Below are 13976 nucleotides of genomic sequence, written 5' to 3'. Positions count from 1 at the left end.
TTTTCTACTTTAGTATGCACAATCAGTTACTGGAGAAATAGCCATTATGTAAGTATAGCTATTTCTCCAGTAACTGATTGTAAAGATATATACCAGAGTAATTGTTTTTTGGTGTAATGTTACATCAATCCTTCAGGGCCTTCTATTGTGAGTATTATGTCCATTGCCTTTATTGCTTTATGTTAAACATAGTTTATTATTGATTATTGTTAGTGTGGAAAAAAAAAGATGGAATCTATTATACAGCACATATGAGATAACCTCAGTTCTTTAATTGTGATGTCTTTTTGGTTATTTAAACCTTTTAATGTAAATTTTATGTATATTGTACAGTACTTTGTTATCTTTATAAAAATAATTGAGGAGGGAACTCCAAAAGAATCTGAAATGCATTTTGGGTGTATTGTATACATTTTAGATTCAATCATTGTAAAGTTTTTTTATTCTTTTGTAAACTTAGATATAAAATAAACTAAAGAAATTTTTTATGAATATCATATTCACTGATGTGATAAGCCCTAAAATTTAAATAACTGGTTTGGTTATCACAAAACTTTAAATGTAATTAAAGGACAGAAAGCAACAAATAATACAAAATAATGTCTTGATTTTTATTACATGGTATTCATATAAATAATTATATATATGGTTAAAATTAAGGGTTTTTTAAAAATCAAAATCAGTACTGATTAAAACTATAAAATATATAAAATAAAAATGATATTATTAGAGCAGTTGCTTGCTTTGCAACTGCCTGTGACAGCACTAAACAGCAGTGCCATCTCCCATTCAGAAAACAGTTCTATTAATTCAACTGCTACATCTCATGATAAAATAAAATAATTGAAATGGCAGTGCTATCATAAACAATGTGGTCACATAGAAGGAATTAGAAATATCAATCTGTACAATACATAGTTTGGGTTTTTATGCAGTGTCCTATATTAGATAGCCATAAGTTGTCACTGTTATTAATCAATCTCTAATAAAGCATTGCCAGATCATACTGTTCATACCAAGTCTACAGATGACTACCACTTTAAGATATTGCTTGGTGACAATAACCAAATTTAGGCAATTTTTAGCTTTTCTCTACAACATTTTTATATTCTGTATTGTATTACCATTTGATAAACATTAATAGCTTGATACAGTTTGTGATCAGATTATTAGGTATTTTTGGTGTTCCAAGCCTCTTTTCTTGAAATTTACATTAGTTAACTAACTATTAATTTATAATATGTCTTTTTTTTCTTATATATTTTATTTATGAGTAATATGAATATACTAAAATAAATCTTATTTTGTTAAGAAATTTACTAATATATGAGATGAAATTATGTGCAGTTTCAATATTTGATAACTCAAAATTAAAAAAAAAAAATGTATTTTCTCTTAATTAAATGTTATTCATAAAAACATTTTAAATGGATTATTTAAAACTAATAATAAATTATATAGATTAATAAAAGTTTTTAACAGACTATTGTTGGAAGATTTGCACCTCAGTTTTCTGGCTATCAGCAACAAGACTGTCAAGAATTAATGGCATTTCTTCTGGATGGATTGCATGAAGATTTGAATAGAGTGAAAAAAAAACCATATATAGAATTAAGAGATGCTGATGGAAGACCTGATGAGGTATTATATTTTTCTAAATATTAAAAAAAAAACTGTTTAAGAAGAATTTTGAAAACACTTATATTCTAATTTTAATAATCATCTGATATTATAATAGTTAACAGAACATCCTTTTTAAAAAAAATATCTGTTTTTCTGCTTATTTTGTATGAAATTTTGGATTGTGTAAGAATAAAAATTCTTTCACCCCCTCATAATTATTTGTGAAATGAAATATCCATGTTTTTATTGATTAATATAATTTCTTTTGCAACTCATTGATTAAAAACTTATTTTATTTACTCAATATTTATATACAGTATAAAAACAAAATCAAATAAAAATAAAAAAATTTAAATTTCTGTTAATAAATAAAATAATTTATAAGATTTTTAAATTGTCAATAGCAAAAAAGCCATATAACATGCATTTAAATTCAAATACAGTAGAACCTCGATTATCTGGATTAATTGGGGATGAAGGTAGTCTGGATAAGGAAAAATTCGGATAATCGAAACAAATACTTTGTCTTTTAATGATAATACAACACGTTTTCTTTTTGATGACATATTGGTAATATTAAAAGTAAATACTGTATTTAAATTGTGATAAAATTTTCAAGAAACAAACGTTCGTATTGAATTTGGACTACTACTGACCAACGCTAACAGACTACCTATTGTTTAAAAGGCCCTCTGGTGGCGCAAGAAGACGGATTTTATAAAATAAAAAGCAGTTGAAACTGCATTTTTATGAATAAAAATTTGACAAACTATTTATCGTTTTATGACGAGTAAAATTTTTTCATTGCGTTCGCAGCTTTTAAGTAACGCATAAACCTTCGAAACGCGAGGCCCTTTGGACCACGAGGCATAGGCCACCGCCTATGCCTCGTGGTCCGAAGGGCTTACGTTGCCCATGCCTTATGCCGCCCTTGGTCATAGAAATGATGTAATTTGAAAATAAAATTATTTATAAATACGTATGTCAAGTTATATTTTTATTATGACGCAAAATATATTTAAGAGTTTATGGCCACTATGCTGGGTGAGACATTGTTGAAACAAAAAAAGTTATGCATTCCATCACGTACATAAACAGTATCGTAATTCGCCAAGTGCAAATCAGCAAATTCGTAAAACTTTTGTTTATTTTGAACAATCCGGATAATTGAAAATCTGGATAATAGAGGTCCGGATAATTGAGGTTTTACTGTATTATTGTAAATTTTGCTAACTTAATCTAAACATGTTTAAGTACAGTCAAATATCAGGTTTCAAACACCTTGCTTTTCAAAAAGTTTGGTTTACAAACAAAATTTTGAACTCACTTTTGCTCCTGGTTGCCATATGATAACTCTGTTGCCAAACAAGCTACTCAGCAGAACTGGCCACCAATGGTCAACTTTCTACACTTCCTATATTAAAGGCCCAACAGTGGCAAAGTGGATAAAATTGTTGAACATTGGATGTGCCAACAGGCTGGCCATGTGGAGTTGTCTAGGTTTTCTTCACATTAGTAGCATCTGAATAGGGGCCATTTTCCCATAAAAGACCTTCCAGGAGGCATTTCCTCTTGGCAGATCACCCATGTGTTGCAATGTCATAATTGAACTAAACGAAATGTATGCTAAAAAAAATTTATAACCCAATCAATCAATGACAGGACTACTGATTCATATGTTAATGGAACCACGATCACCTCACGTCACAACAAGAATCATCAATGATGTTGCTATTTAAATTACATTTTAATGCACATGCAGAAAAAATACTATTTTCATTTTTTGGTACGTTTCACAATTGAATTTAAATCAAATTAAGTAATAAAAAGGGCATTAATTGACATTTATGTAATATAAATGGCTTTTAAGTATTTGTGTTTAGATAAGTTTAAGTTAAATTAAATGACAAAAATTTATTAATATAATATTATACTGTATATAATAATAATTATTATTATTATTATTAATAATACAATGGGTGATCGGTTAATGAACATAATCTGTTCCAAGACTTTGTTTGCTATCTGAATTGTTCGTTAATCGATTATTGATTTACCATAGGTTNTTTCTATGGGAATTTAATTAATTCGTTCTGGAGACCCCAAAAATAAAAAATATATACTTTCTTACTACGTTTATTTATATGTAATAATAAAAATACATACACACACAGTCTTGCATTTTTATTAGTCATGTTTTTTTTCCGTTTGAAATGGTTAAAGAATCTGTCTAATGTCGCTTGCTTTTCCCTCTTCTTCAGGATTTTTCGTAAGTAATTAGTAGCATTGCAATTGTAGAAATCCCCAAGCCTCAACCTGGTTTAGATGCCATTCTAAGACTGTTGTTCTGACATCTTCCCACTTCTTCAAAGGATCTTTAATAACAGATATTGGCATTAATCCTCATTTTCAGAAGAAAACATACCTCGCCGAGATTCTTGGTGTTCTTCATTCAAGAGTTCTTAGCGTTCTTCTATCGTCAGATTCGTTTTGGGTTCCATTATGAATTCTTCGATGTTCTTTATTTCTCAGATTTTATTTTTGTTACTCCTTTAGCTGCTTGAGTTTTCTGGATTATACAGTATTTTTCTTAAATAAGATTGAAATGCTGCCTACTGTAGACCTGTTCACGCCATACTGCTCAGCAACATTAGGCATCTTCTGCCCACTCTCCATCTTTGCTATTATACTCTCATCTTTCGAAAAGAAAAACAGATGCAAAACTTAATGAGCGCCTACCCGACAGTCTCGCAAATACATAAAAGAATTATTTTGTCAGAAAAATAAAAGGCTGGAATTACAAGGGAGAGTTTCAAAGTTTGGAGGAATACTATCCAATCGGTATATACCAGCTTGAGCGTTGATGTCGACGTTTCCCACACTCCGAAAAGTTTCGAATCGTTTCCCAAAGACATGGGAAGACCAATCGGTATTCATTATTTTACATCGCTTCTTCTTGTGTTTGTTCTGTGAGGTGTTCATTATCCGATCATGTATTCGTTGTCCGAACATAAAAATCTTTCGCTAAAGTGTTCGTTATCCGATCTGTTTGTTAACTGATCACCCACTGTAATCTGTTCCAAGACTATGTTTGCTATATGAATTGTTCGTTAACCAATTATCAATTTACCATAGATTTTTATAGGAATTTGATTCATCCATTCTGGAGACTCCCAAAAATAAAAAAAATATATATACTTTCTTACTACGTTTATGTAATAATAAAAATACATACATACACAGTCTTGCATTTTTATCAATCATGTTTTTTCTGTTTGTGGGGCATTAAAGTATCTGTTCAATGTCTATTGCTTTTCTCTCTTCTTTGGGATTTTTCAGAAGTAATTAATAGCATTATAATTGTAGAGATCCACAAGCATATTAACCTCAACCTGGTTTGAATGCCATTCTAAGACCATTGTTCTGACGTCCTCCCACTTCAAAAAATCTTTAATAGCAGATGTCATCATTAATCCTCTTTTTCTGAAGAAAACATATCTCACCAACTTTCTTGGTGTTTTTCATTCAAGAGTTCTTGGCATTCTTCTGTTGTCAGATCCATTTCAGTTTTCATTATGAGCTCTTCAATGTCTTTATTTCTCAGATGTGATTTTTGTTACTCCTTTAGCTGCTTGAGTCTTCTTGATTATACAGTATTTTCTTAAATAAGATTGTTTCTGTCAGAAAAATAAAAGGCTGGAATTACAAGGGAGAGTTTCAAAATTGAGAAATACTATCCGTGCAGTATATACCAGATTGAGCATTGATGTCGATGTCTCCCGCGCTCCAAAAAGTTTCAAATTGTTGTCTGAAGACTAATTGGTATTCATTATTTTATGTCGCTTCTTGTGTTTGTTCTGTGAAGTGTTCATTGGTCAAACATAAAACCTTTCACAAAAGTGTTTGTTATCTGATTTGTTCTTAATCCAAACTGTTTGTTAACCGATCACCCACTGGATTAGGTAGCCAGTTAATTAAAACTAACAATAATAATTAAATTTAAAAATAATAAAATAATAATTAAAACAGGCCTTTACACCAAAAGTAAAATTAAAGTTGGAATCAAATTGAATCAATTGAAACATAATATTTTGGAAATTGTGGATAAAGTACTTGTTGTCAGTATTGAAGTCTTGATTGATTTGGTTATATTTCATGCAGACAGAGTTAAGTCTCTATAGCTCTTCTTTGTAAAGTGTTAATTTTGGTTTTGGTTGGCAATGACAAAGCATTTTACTTTTAATTATATATATATATATATATATAATAGAATAGGTATAGATAATATAATATTATCTATGTATGTCATGCATTAAAACATTAAAATACCTATAAAAGCAATATAATATGTATTATATTGCGTTAGCATAGGTATTTTAATGTTTTAATGCATGAAATACAGCTAAAAAGGTTTTGTTTTGGAGGTTGGGAATTGATTAATCCATTTTATATTGTTTCCTATGGGAAAATTTCTTTCAGTTTTCAAACATCTTTTAGGGACGAATTAAGTTTGAAACGTGAGGTTTGACTGTATTTAATTCCTATAAATTTTAGAATATGGAAAGACATGCTGTTTATATTTTAAGATTTATCTTTTGTAAAATCACATATTGTTATGCATTTAATTTTTTTTACATTTACATTCCTTATAAGAGTGATGCCGATTGTGTTAAATGAAAAAATTACATAATTTTTTCAAATTGGATTCAATTGACTAAGCATAATTTTAATTTCTAACTAGAATTTTTTTCAAAAATCTGAAATTGATGTTTAAGTAATCAAATAACATAAAATGCAAGTATTTCTTTTATTAATTAAATTAAATTATAAATATCCAACCGAAACATTAACTGTATGCTAAATAAAGCTACATCAACTACAGTATAATATCAAGCTAAATATCGGCAATAATAATTTTGAATTACTAATTAGTGTCTACAAGGAAGCATAAGGCACCATCTTGTATTAAATTAAATAATTTTAGATTAAACTGGAAGAAAAGAATAAGCCCAGCGCGGGACTATTTAGCCCAATATTATATGGCAGTTTGTGTAAAACTTTATTATAATGTATTGCATTTCATGGAATGTTTATAACTATATGCTGTTGGAATTATGCATATGATGTAATCAATATATTTTATACATTTCTTAATCTAAGTTAATTCAAAACTATGCTAGTTTTTAAGGAAAATTGCAATTTTAAATTTATTTTCATAAAATTTATATTTGAATACAGTCCATACTGTTGTTATATATATTAAATATACATATGTATATTTTTTTCCTTTCTTAAATAGATAGTAGCTAAGGAAGCTTGGGAAAATTATTTGAAGAGGAATAATTCCATAATAGTAGATACTTTTCATGGTTTATTAAAATCCACTTTAGTCTGTCCAGAATGCTCAAAAATATCTGTTACATTTGATCCATTTTGTTATCTTTCATTACCTCTGCCAATTAAAAAAGAAAGACAAATAGAAGTTTCTTACGTTCCTTTAGATGATGCAAAGAGGCCAATTCAAGTAAGTGTTGTTTTATTTAGACTAATACAGTACTTTTTCACGTAACAAACAATTAACTTTTCAGATGAAATTAACAGTACCAAAAATGGGCATAGTTCAAGATTTATGTGATGCAATAGGAAAAACTATGGATGTTAGTTCTGATAAGGTAAGTTTTATTCAAAGCCAAAACTGACATTTGAATGATTGAATTTTAGGTGTTTTAAATTAAATTCTAATCACTTTCTTATGTATTAAGAAACATTTTTTTTTCATTATTATGGTAACTAATAAATATTATCAATAAATGAATATGCAATCTGTGTGATGATATGATTTTTTTATGATGAATACACAAGGTCTGTCCAAAAAGTTTGTGAACTTTTTAAATTACACACTAATCAGTAATTGAATCTGAATGCAGTTTGCACAGCTCTCTACTGGCAAGTTTTTTGTACTATCTGCCGAAAGCAGTTTGTTCTAGCTTCTTTTGTTGTTATGTTACATTAATTTGTGTAAACGTGTATTGATTTCTTTTTGCAATTTTCTTTCCGTGAGTGCAATTGAATGAAGAGTTCTGGAACCAGCTAAGTCTCATAAAAACTTCATGTAAAACATAATCACTGAGAATGAGATGTGGGTCTATGGGTTTGATGTGGAAACAAAATGTCAGTCATCACAGTGGGTGGGAAAATCTTTACTGTGACCCAAAAAGGCTTGGTAAGTTCAGTCAAATATGGAGGTTTTGTTCACTTCTGATGGGGGTGTTCAACAGATTTCTTCCAGAAGGGAAGACAGTAAATAAGGAATACCATCTGGAGGTGATGAAATGTCTTTGTGAAGCAGTGAGGAAGAAAAGACTGATTACTTGGAGAGAACAGCATCATGCAATGCTCCCATCCACACAACACTGCTGATAAGAGTTTTTGGCCAAGAATGTGATGCCACTTGTTCTCCAACCTCCAAATTTACTGGATTAAACACCAGCAGGCTTTTTTTTTCCAAATTAAAATTCACTCTCAAATGTTGCCATTTTGAACCCATTGATGCTATTAAGGAAAATTTGTTATCAAAGCTGCACAACATCATCCCAAAAGAAGTGTTTCAGGAAGTATTTTTTTCATGGCAGAAATGCTGAATTCAGTACATAGACTCAGGAGAGGACTACTTTGAAGGCAACAAAACTGACTAGTGTCTAGGTAAATGCAAACAACTTCTATTTGCAAAGTTTGTGAACTTTTCAGCAGGGCTGCGGAGTTGGTAAAAAAACACTCGAATTTGACTTTTGATAATTTTAGTAGGCCAACTCCAACTCCCGATTCCAGCAAAATTAAATATCAAGTCATTTTATAGGGGACAGAGGTGCTCATAGGGGTACCCTACTCTGAACTCTGAAAGGAGCTTGGGGCATTTACACAAATACTTTTATAGTTAGTATTTTTAATATTTATTTGTATAAAAAAATTTATTTAAAAAAATATTTAATAAGAAGAGAAAGGGGACAATAAAATTCTACATCTACATATATTCGACAACATTTGCACTTCAATTTCACCCTTCTAGAAGAGTTAGTCAAACTAAAAAGTGTGCGATCTTGCTAGCTACTTCAGACCCTTGTTTGGAAAAGAAAAATATGTACTCTGATCAATTAGTCTGGCTCATTCAGAAAAATAGAGTACTTATTTAGAGCAGGGATAATAAAGGAATGATTCAAAAATATTCAAATTCAATTGGTTCAAAATAATTTAACTACTAAACACAAATACTACAAAGAATACTACATATTTAATAAATTATATTGATGCCTTTTGTATTTAAAGTAAATGAATTATAACAAAATACAAAAAGATTTTTAAAAATTAATAAATATATAATAAATTTTCTTTCATTTAAATAAAAAAATTTAAAGTAAATTCAAAATGCAGGAGTCGGAGTCAACACATTTTTTCTGACTTCTCTGGCCAGAAATTCCTCCCGACTCAGACTCCACAGCCCTGTTTTCCAAACAGACCTTGTAGATATAAAAGCTATTTAAAATATTCAGTTTATTATATAGTGCAAGTAGACTTTAAGATGTAGAATTTCCGGTAAATTTATTATTAATATGTATGTTTTAACATTTATTTTTAAAATTATTTTTGTGTAACAATATATAATTTTTTAAGACAGGCAAATTGTGAAATTCAAGCTTTATTAGTACATATAAATACTAGGAAATAGCATTCTACTTTTCTTATATAGTTCTTATTATTTTCTATTGCACAATCTTCTTCAAAGCAGTTAAAGCAATAGGGGTTAAAGCAACAAAACTAAGCAAAGAATTCCATTTGAATAAACAAACTTTTAAAATATGTATGTACCCAGCTGCAAACATGGGCATCTGGAGAAAATTTATCAGGTGGGCAAAGTTTGGAAACAAATAATTACATCAATAATTTTTTATTCAATTTTTTGGGGTTTTTTATAAATATTGGATTGTTAGGAAAGTACTTTCGTTTTTTACCATTAGAGGGATTAGTTGTATCTTTACCTGTCAATTTCATTCTAAATCATATTGTCATTATATATTTTGACAGCTGACATTTCAAGGAAGGCTTGTAAAAAAATTTTTGTTTGAATCTTTGCAATTTTTTTTTGGTGCCATCAAATATGGAAAATCAAAAGCAGCATTTTTGGCATATTTTGCAAAATTTTGTTTAGGCAATTTTGATATTGAAGATGCATCATGTTCTGGAAGGCCAGTTGAAGCTGATGAAGACAAAATAAAGGTATTGATTGAAGCAAAGTGCCAAATAACAACACAAGAAATTGTTAAGAGATTAAACTTGTCCAATTTAACTGTTTATGATCACTTGAAACAACTTTGTTTTGTTTCAAAGCTTGATATATGGGTTCCATGTGTTCTTAAAGAAAGAGATTTGCTTCATCGCATTGACATCTGTGATTTGCTTCTCAAACATCAAGAAAATGATTTATTTTTGAAACAAATCATAACTGGTGATGAAAAATGGATTGTTTATAACAAAGTCGAATGCAAGCGATTATGGAGAAGAGATGAGCTGGCTCAAAGCACTTCAAAAGTTGATATTCATAAAAAAAAAGTAATGCTCTCTGTTTGGTGGGATTTTAAGGAAATTGTTTTTTCAAGCTTCTACCAGACAATTCCACAATTGATTCAAAAGTATACTTCTATCAACTAGACAAATTGAATGATACCATCAAACAGAAAAGGCCAGAATTGATTGACAGAAAAGGTATAGTGTTTCACCATAATTCCAGACCTCACACAAGTTTGGCAACTCATCAGAAGCTATTACAGCTTGGATGGGATATGCTATCACACCCACCATATTCGCCAGATCTGGCACCCTCAAATTATTACTTGCTTCAGTCTTTACAAAATTTTTTAAATGGTAAAACATTTACTTCAAATGAGGATATCAAAAATCACTTGAATTAGTTTTTTGTAAGCAAAGATCAGAACTTTTATGAGCATGGAATCATGCTACTACTAGAAAGATGGCATTGGATCAAAATAGTCAATACATAATTCAATAAAATGTTACATATTATAAAAAATTATTTTTTCTGTGAATAAAAAAATGAAATTACTTTCTGAACAACCCAATAAATTATAGAATACAGTATTGCATCAAAGCATTTCATAGTCGAGGGTGTAAGGTTGCATATCTCAATTGTTTGCATGATCATGATTTGTGGAATATTTTACTCAATCCCAGGGGAAGGAAAATGATCCATTTGCCCACTCTGCAGATGTTCATGGCTACAAAGCAAAATTTTAAACTAGGATCTTTAGACATTCCTTTGTTGCTGCTGCAAGTAATTTTATTTTATTTTTTTCAAATATATCTCGAAGACTGTTTTTCAGTATTGAAAAGATAAACTAATGATGCCAAATTAAAGTTATAGGATATATGGCAATAGTAATCAATTTGCAATCTTGACTGTATACATCTGCTTATGTATTCTTATGAAGTGCAAATATGCATAGTATTTGTGACCTTTCGGGTCGGCACCTCTTTGGTACCCTGTCAGGATTGACACCACCGTGTTTCGAGAAACACGGAAACCGAGACGGCGATTACGTCACGCCGTCGCGCGAGCGGTTCCGTACGTGGTCAGACGGATTCGTAATGTTGATTCGAGAGACAACATTGGAAGTGACTCAGATACACTTAACAATTAACAAGGGTTTATTTACAAATCTATTGGATGAAGAATTTTCGCGGAGAGAGAGAGTGCACATACACTTCGCGGGATGATAAATACCTTTGTTAATAGATTCGGGTCTTGTTCGGGTCTTCTTCGGATCTTGTTCGGATTATAACAGCTTCCGATGGGTTTAAGGTTTCTGATTCGTTATCCAGGCGATTCACTAACACACACACACACACACACACAAGTTTATCCTATGGCGATTAATTCGGATTCCTTAATGGATGATAATTGAAGGGACGGCTTTCCTCTCCGAGGACTACGGCAGCGACTAACTCTTTTCAGCCGTCTCTGATGACACTCACGGACGATTTCGGCCGTGCAGAGGTTAATAGTTCACGAGAAAGCGTCATGTTGCTTTCGAGAAAATGTAACGGGAGACTTTCTCAGGTAGCTAAGAACAACAATTGTTGCGTAATTCGCAAAACGTTATTATTAAAGATTATTTCAAATATAAGAATTTCTGCTATCTCACATATTGCTTAGTTAATATTGCCTATATATGTAAGCCTAAGACAATAATTCTTTTAGATTTGATATTGCTAGAATACCATAGTTTTCTGTGTACAGTATATCCTAACAGACAGACTCTACATAAGGAGCAACTTTACAATTTCTTTCAAAGAATTGTCATTACTGTCCTTGAAAATACACTGTATTAAAATATAGTTTCAATAACCAGATTTACACTTTTTAACTACAATATTTATAAAAATTGACTTAAAAAATGTGAATTGAAAAAATTTTTGTCACTTGATATTTATATTTTTAAACTAGCTTACCTGTCGTGCATTGCTGCGATCTCAGAAGAAAGGAAATTTAAGCAAACTCGTTATGATAAAATTAAATTTACATTTTATCATTTTTATTGAAACTTATTATTATTATTCATTTTCATCGGGAGAACATTTCAGTGTCGTTTCAATTCTATTTATTTATTGGAGTGTTTGTGGATACACGATATTTTTGTTTTTCTGTCTGGTGCGTGCACGAATAAATCAGAAGGTTTTCTGATGCGTGAGCCGGCCACATACAGTTGTCCATGCGATAAGCACGGATTCTCCAAATGTAGCCCATACACTCGCAGTGATTGTCAAAAGTGCAATATTCCCCATTTATATTTATTTATTGGAGTGTTTGTGGATACACGATATTTTTTTGTTTTTCTGTCTGGTGTGTACACGAATAAATCAGAACGTTTCCGATGCGTGAGCCGGCCACATACAGTTGCCCACGCGATAAGCACGGATTCTCCAAATGCAGCCTATAAACTCGCAGTGATTGTCAAAAGTGCAATATTCCCCATTTATATATATATATATTTTTTAATCCTTTATAATTTTAAGTTTTTAATTGCTCCTTCTTCTCTTCCTTGGCACGTTGTGAAATTTCTGATAGTTAGATAATAAACCGTTTTATTGTAATTTGTCTTTTTAAATTATTTTGAGTTGATATTAAAATTTGGAAAAGGGGGGATACCTAGATCGNTTTCATTCATTTTTTACAAAGTAAAATTTTGATTGATTCTTTAAAAAACTATCAGATAGGATAAAATATATGGCAGTTTTTAATGGATATCTAACTTAAGTTGGCACCTGTCTAAACAGACAATCTCTACACTAATGTTTGATGAGAATGTTGTGACTATGAGCAATAACACACACAAAGATTGAGACTATGAACGATGCACTTTATTTCAGTTTGGGATTGGATACATGAATAGCGATGAAACCAAAGGGTCTAACTACAACCTAATCTCTTGACTGGCGGCTAATTACCCTTTCACCCTCAAGGGATGCCCTAATCGTTGCATCACTCACAGAGAAAGTACAAAAACACTTTTTTCTGTATAATAATATACAGATATCATGCTTCATTAATTTATGAAAGTGAATTGTGAATAGAAAAGAAATTTTCTGTTCTACAACTTGTTTATTTATTTATTAAAATCTTTTGCAAATGTGTATTAAATATATATATATATATATAGCTAATACAGCAGTATTGAATTAAATCAGTTTTCATAATAATAAACATGTTAATTTAACGTATTACATTTTATTCATTTAAAGTTTATTCAAAAATTTAATGTTAAAGTTGTTATTATAAACTTAATTACATTTATTATTTCTTGTTTATTTTTGTAGATATGAGCTTCCTGTTGCAGGTAGAAATGATCCAAATATACTTATTTTACCAGTTTACATGAGAGAGAGAAGGTAAATTTAGTATAATTTTTTAAAAATACAGGATTAATGGGCTTGTATATGACTAATCATATGATTATTTTCTAATTTTAAAAGAAATTATGCAAACAAATTTTATAACTATTTTTAAAAACTTTTTATTAGTATTAATCATTTTATTAATTATTTCAGTATAAATTTATATTGTTATAATTGTAGCTGTTTAGACAGTATTATTAACCTGTGATTATGTGCAGTAGTGGCAATTTTTTGCAAATTTTTTTTCATGGGCATATTTTATCAAATTGCAATGACCTCTCACTTATACATCTCTTATTTAATTAAGCAACTTTCTCAGTTATGAGATGTTTTTCACTGGTCCTGGCTGAAGCCTATGAGAGATAATGTCTAAAATTTCTCAGTTCTAC

At 30.2% G+C, this 13976-nt stretch overlaps 1 protein-coding gene across 1 annotated transcript in view; it reads left to right on the top strand.

Moving 5' to 3' along the window:
- LOC111621532 (ubiquitin carboxyl-terminal hydrolase 4-like) overlaps nt 1–13976 on the top strand; it is a 119038-nt gene that overhangs the window by 75617 nt on the left and 29445 nt on the right. The window contains exons 10-15 of the mRNA XM_023363690.1: nt 1483–1641; nt 6923–7147; nt 7212–7299; nt 9827–9894; nt 10006–10227; nt 13481–13581. Coding sequence (XP_023219458.1) covers nt 1483–1641; nt 6923–7147; nt 7212–7299; nt 9827–9894; nt 10006–10227; nt 13481–13581 — 863 coding nt within the window. The remainder of the gene's footprint in view (nt 1–1482; nt 1642–6922; nt 7148–7211; nt 7300–9826; nt 9895–10005; nt 10228–13480; nt 13582–13976) is intronic.

This window comes from Centruroides sculpturatus, unplaced genomic scaffold (assembly GCF_000671375.1).
Source record: "Centruroides sculpturatus isolate CEXI.00-Female unplaced genomic scaffold, Cexi_2.0 scaffold272, whole genome shotgun sequence".
Lineage (NCBI taxonomy): Eukaryota > Metazoa > Arthropoda > Arachnida > Scorpiones > Buthidae > Centruroides > Centruroides sculpturatus.
This window is presented reverse-complemented; position numbering and strand designations above follow the sequence as displayed.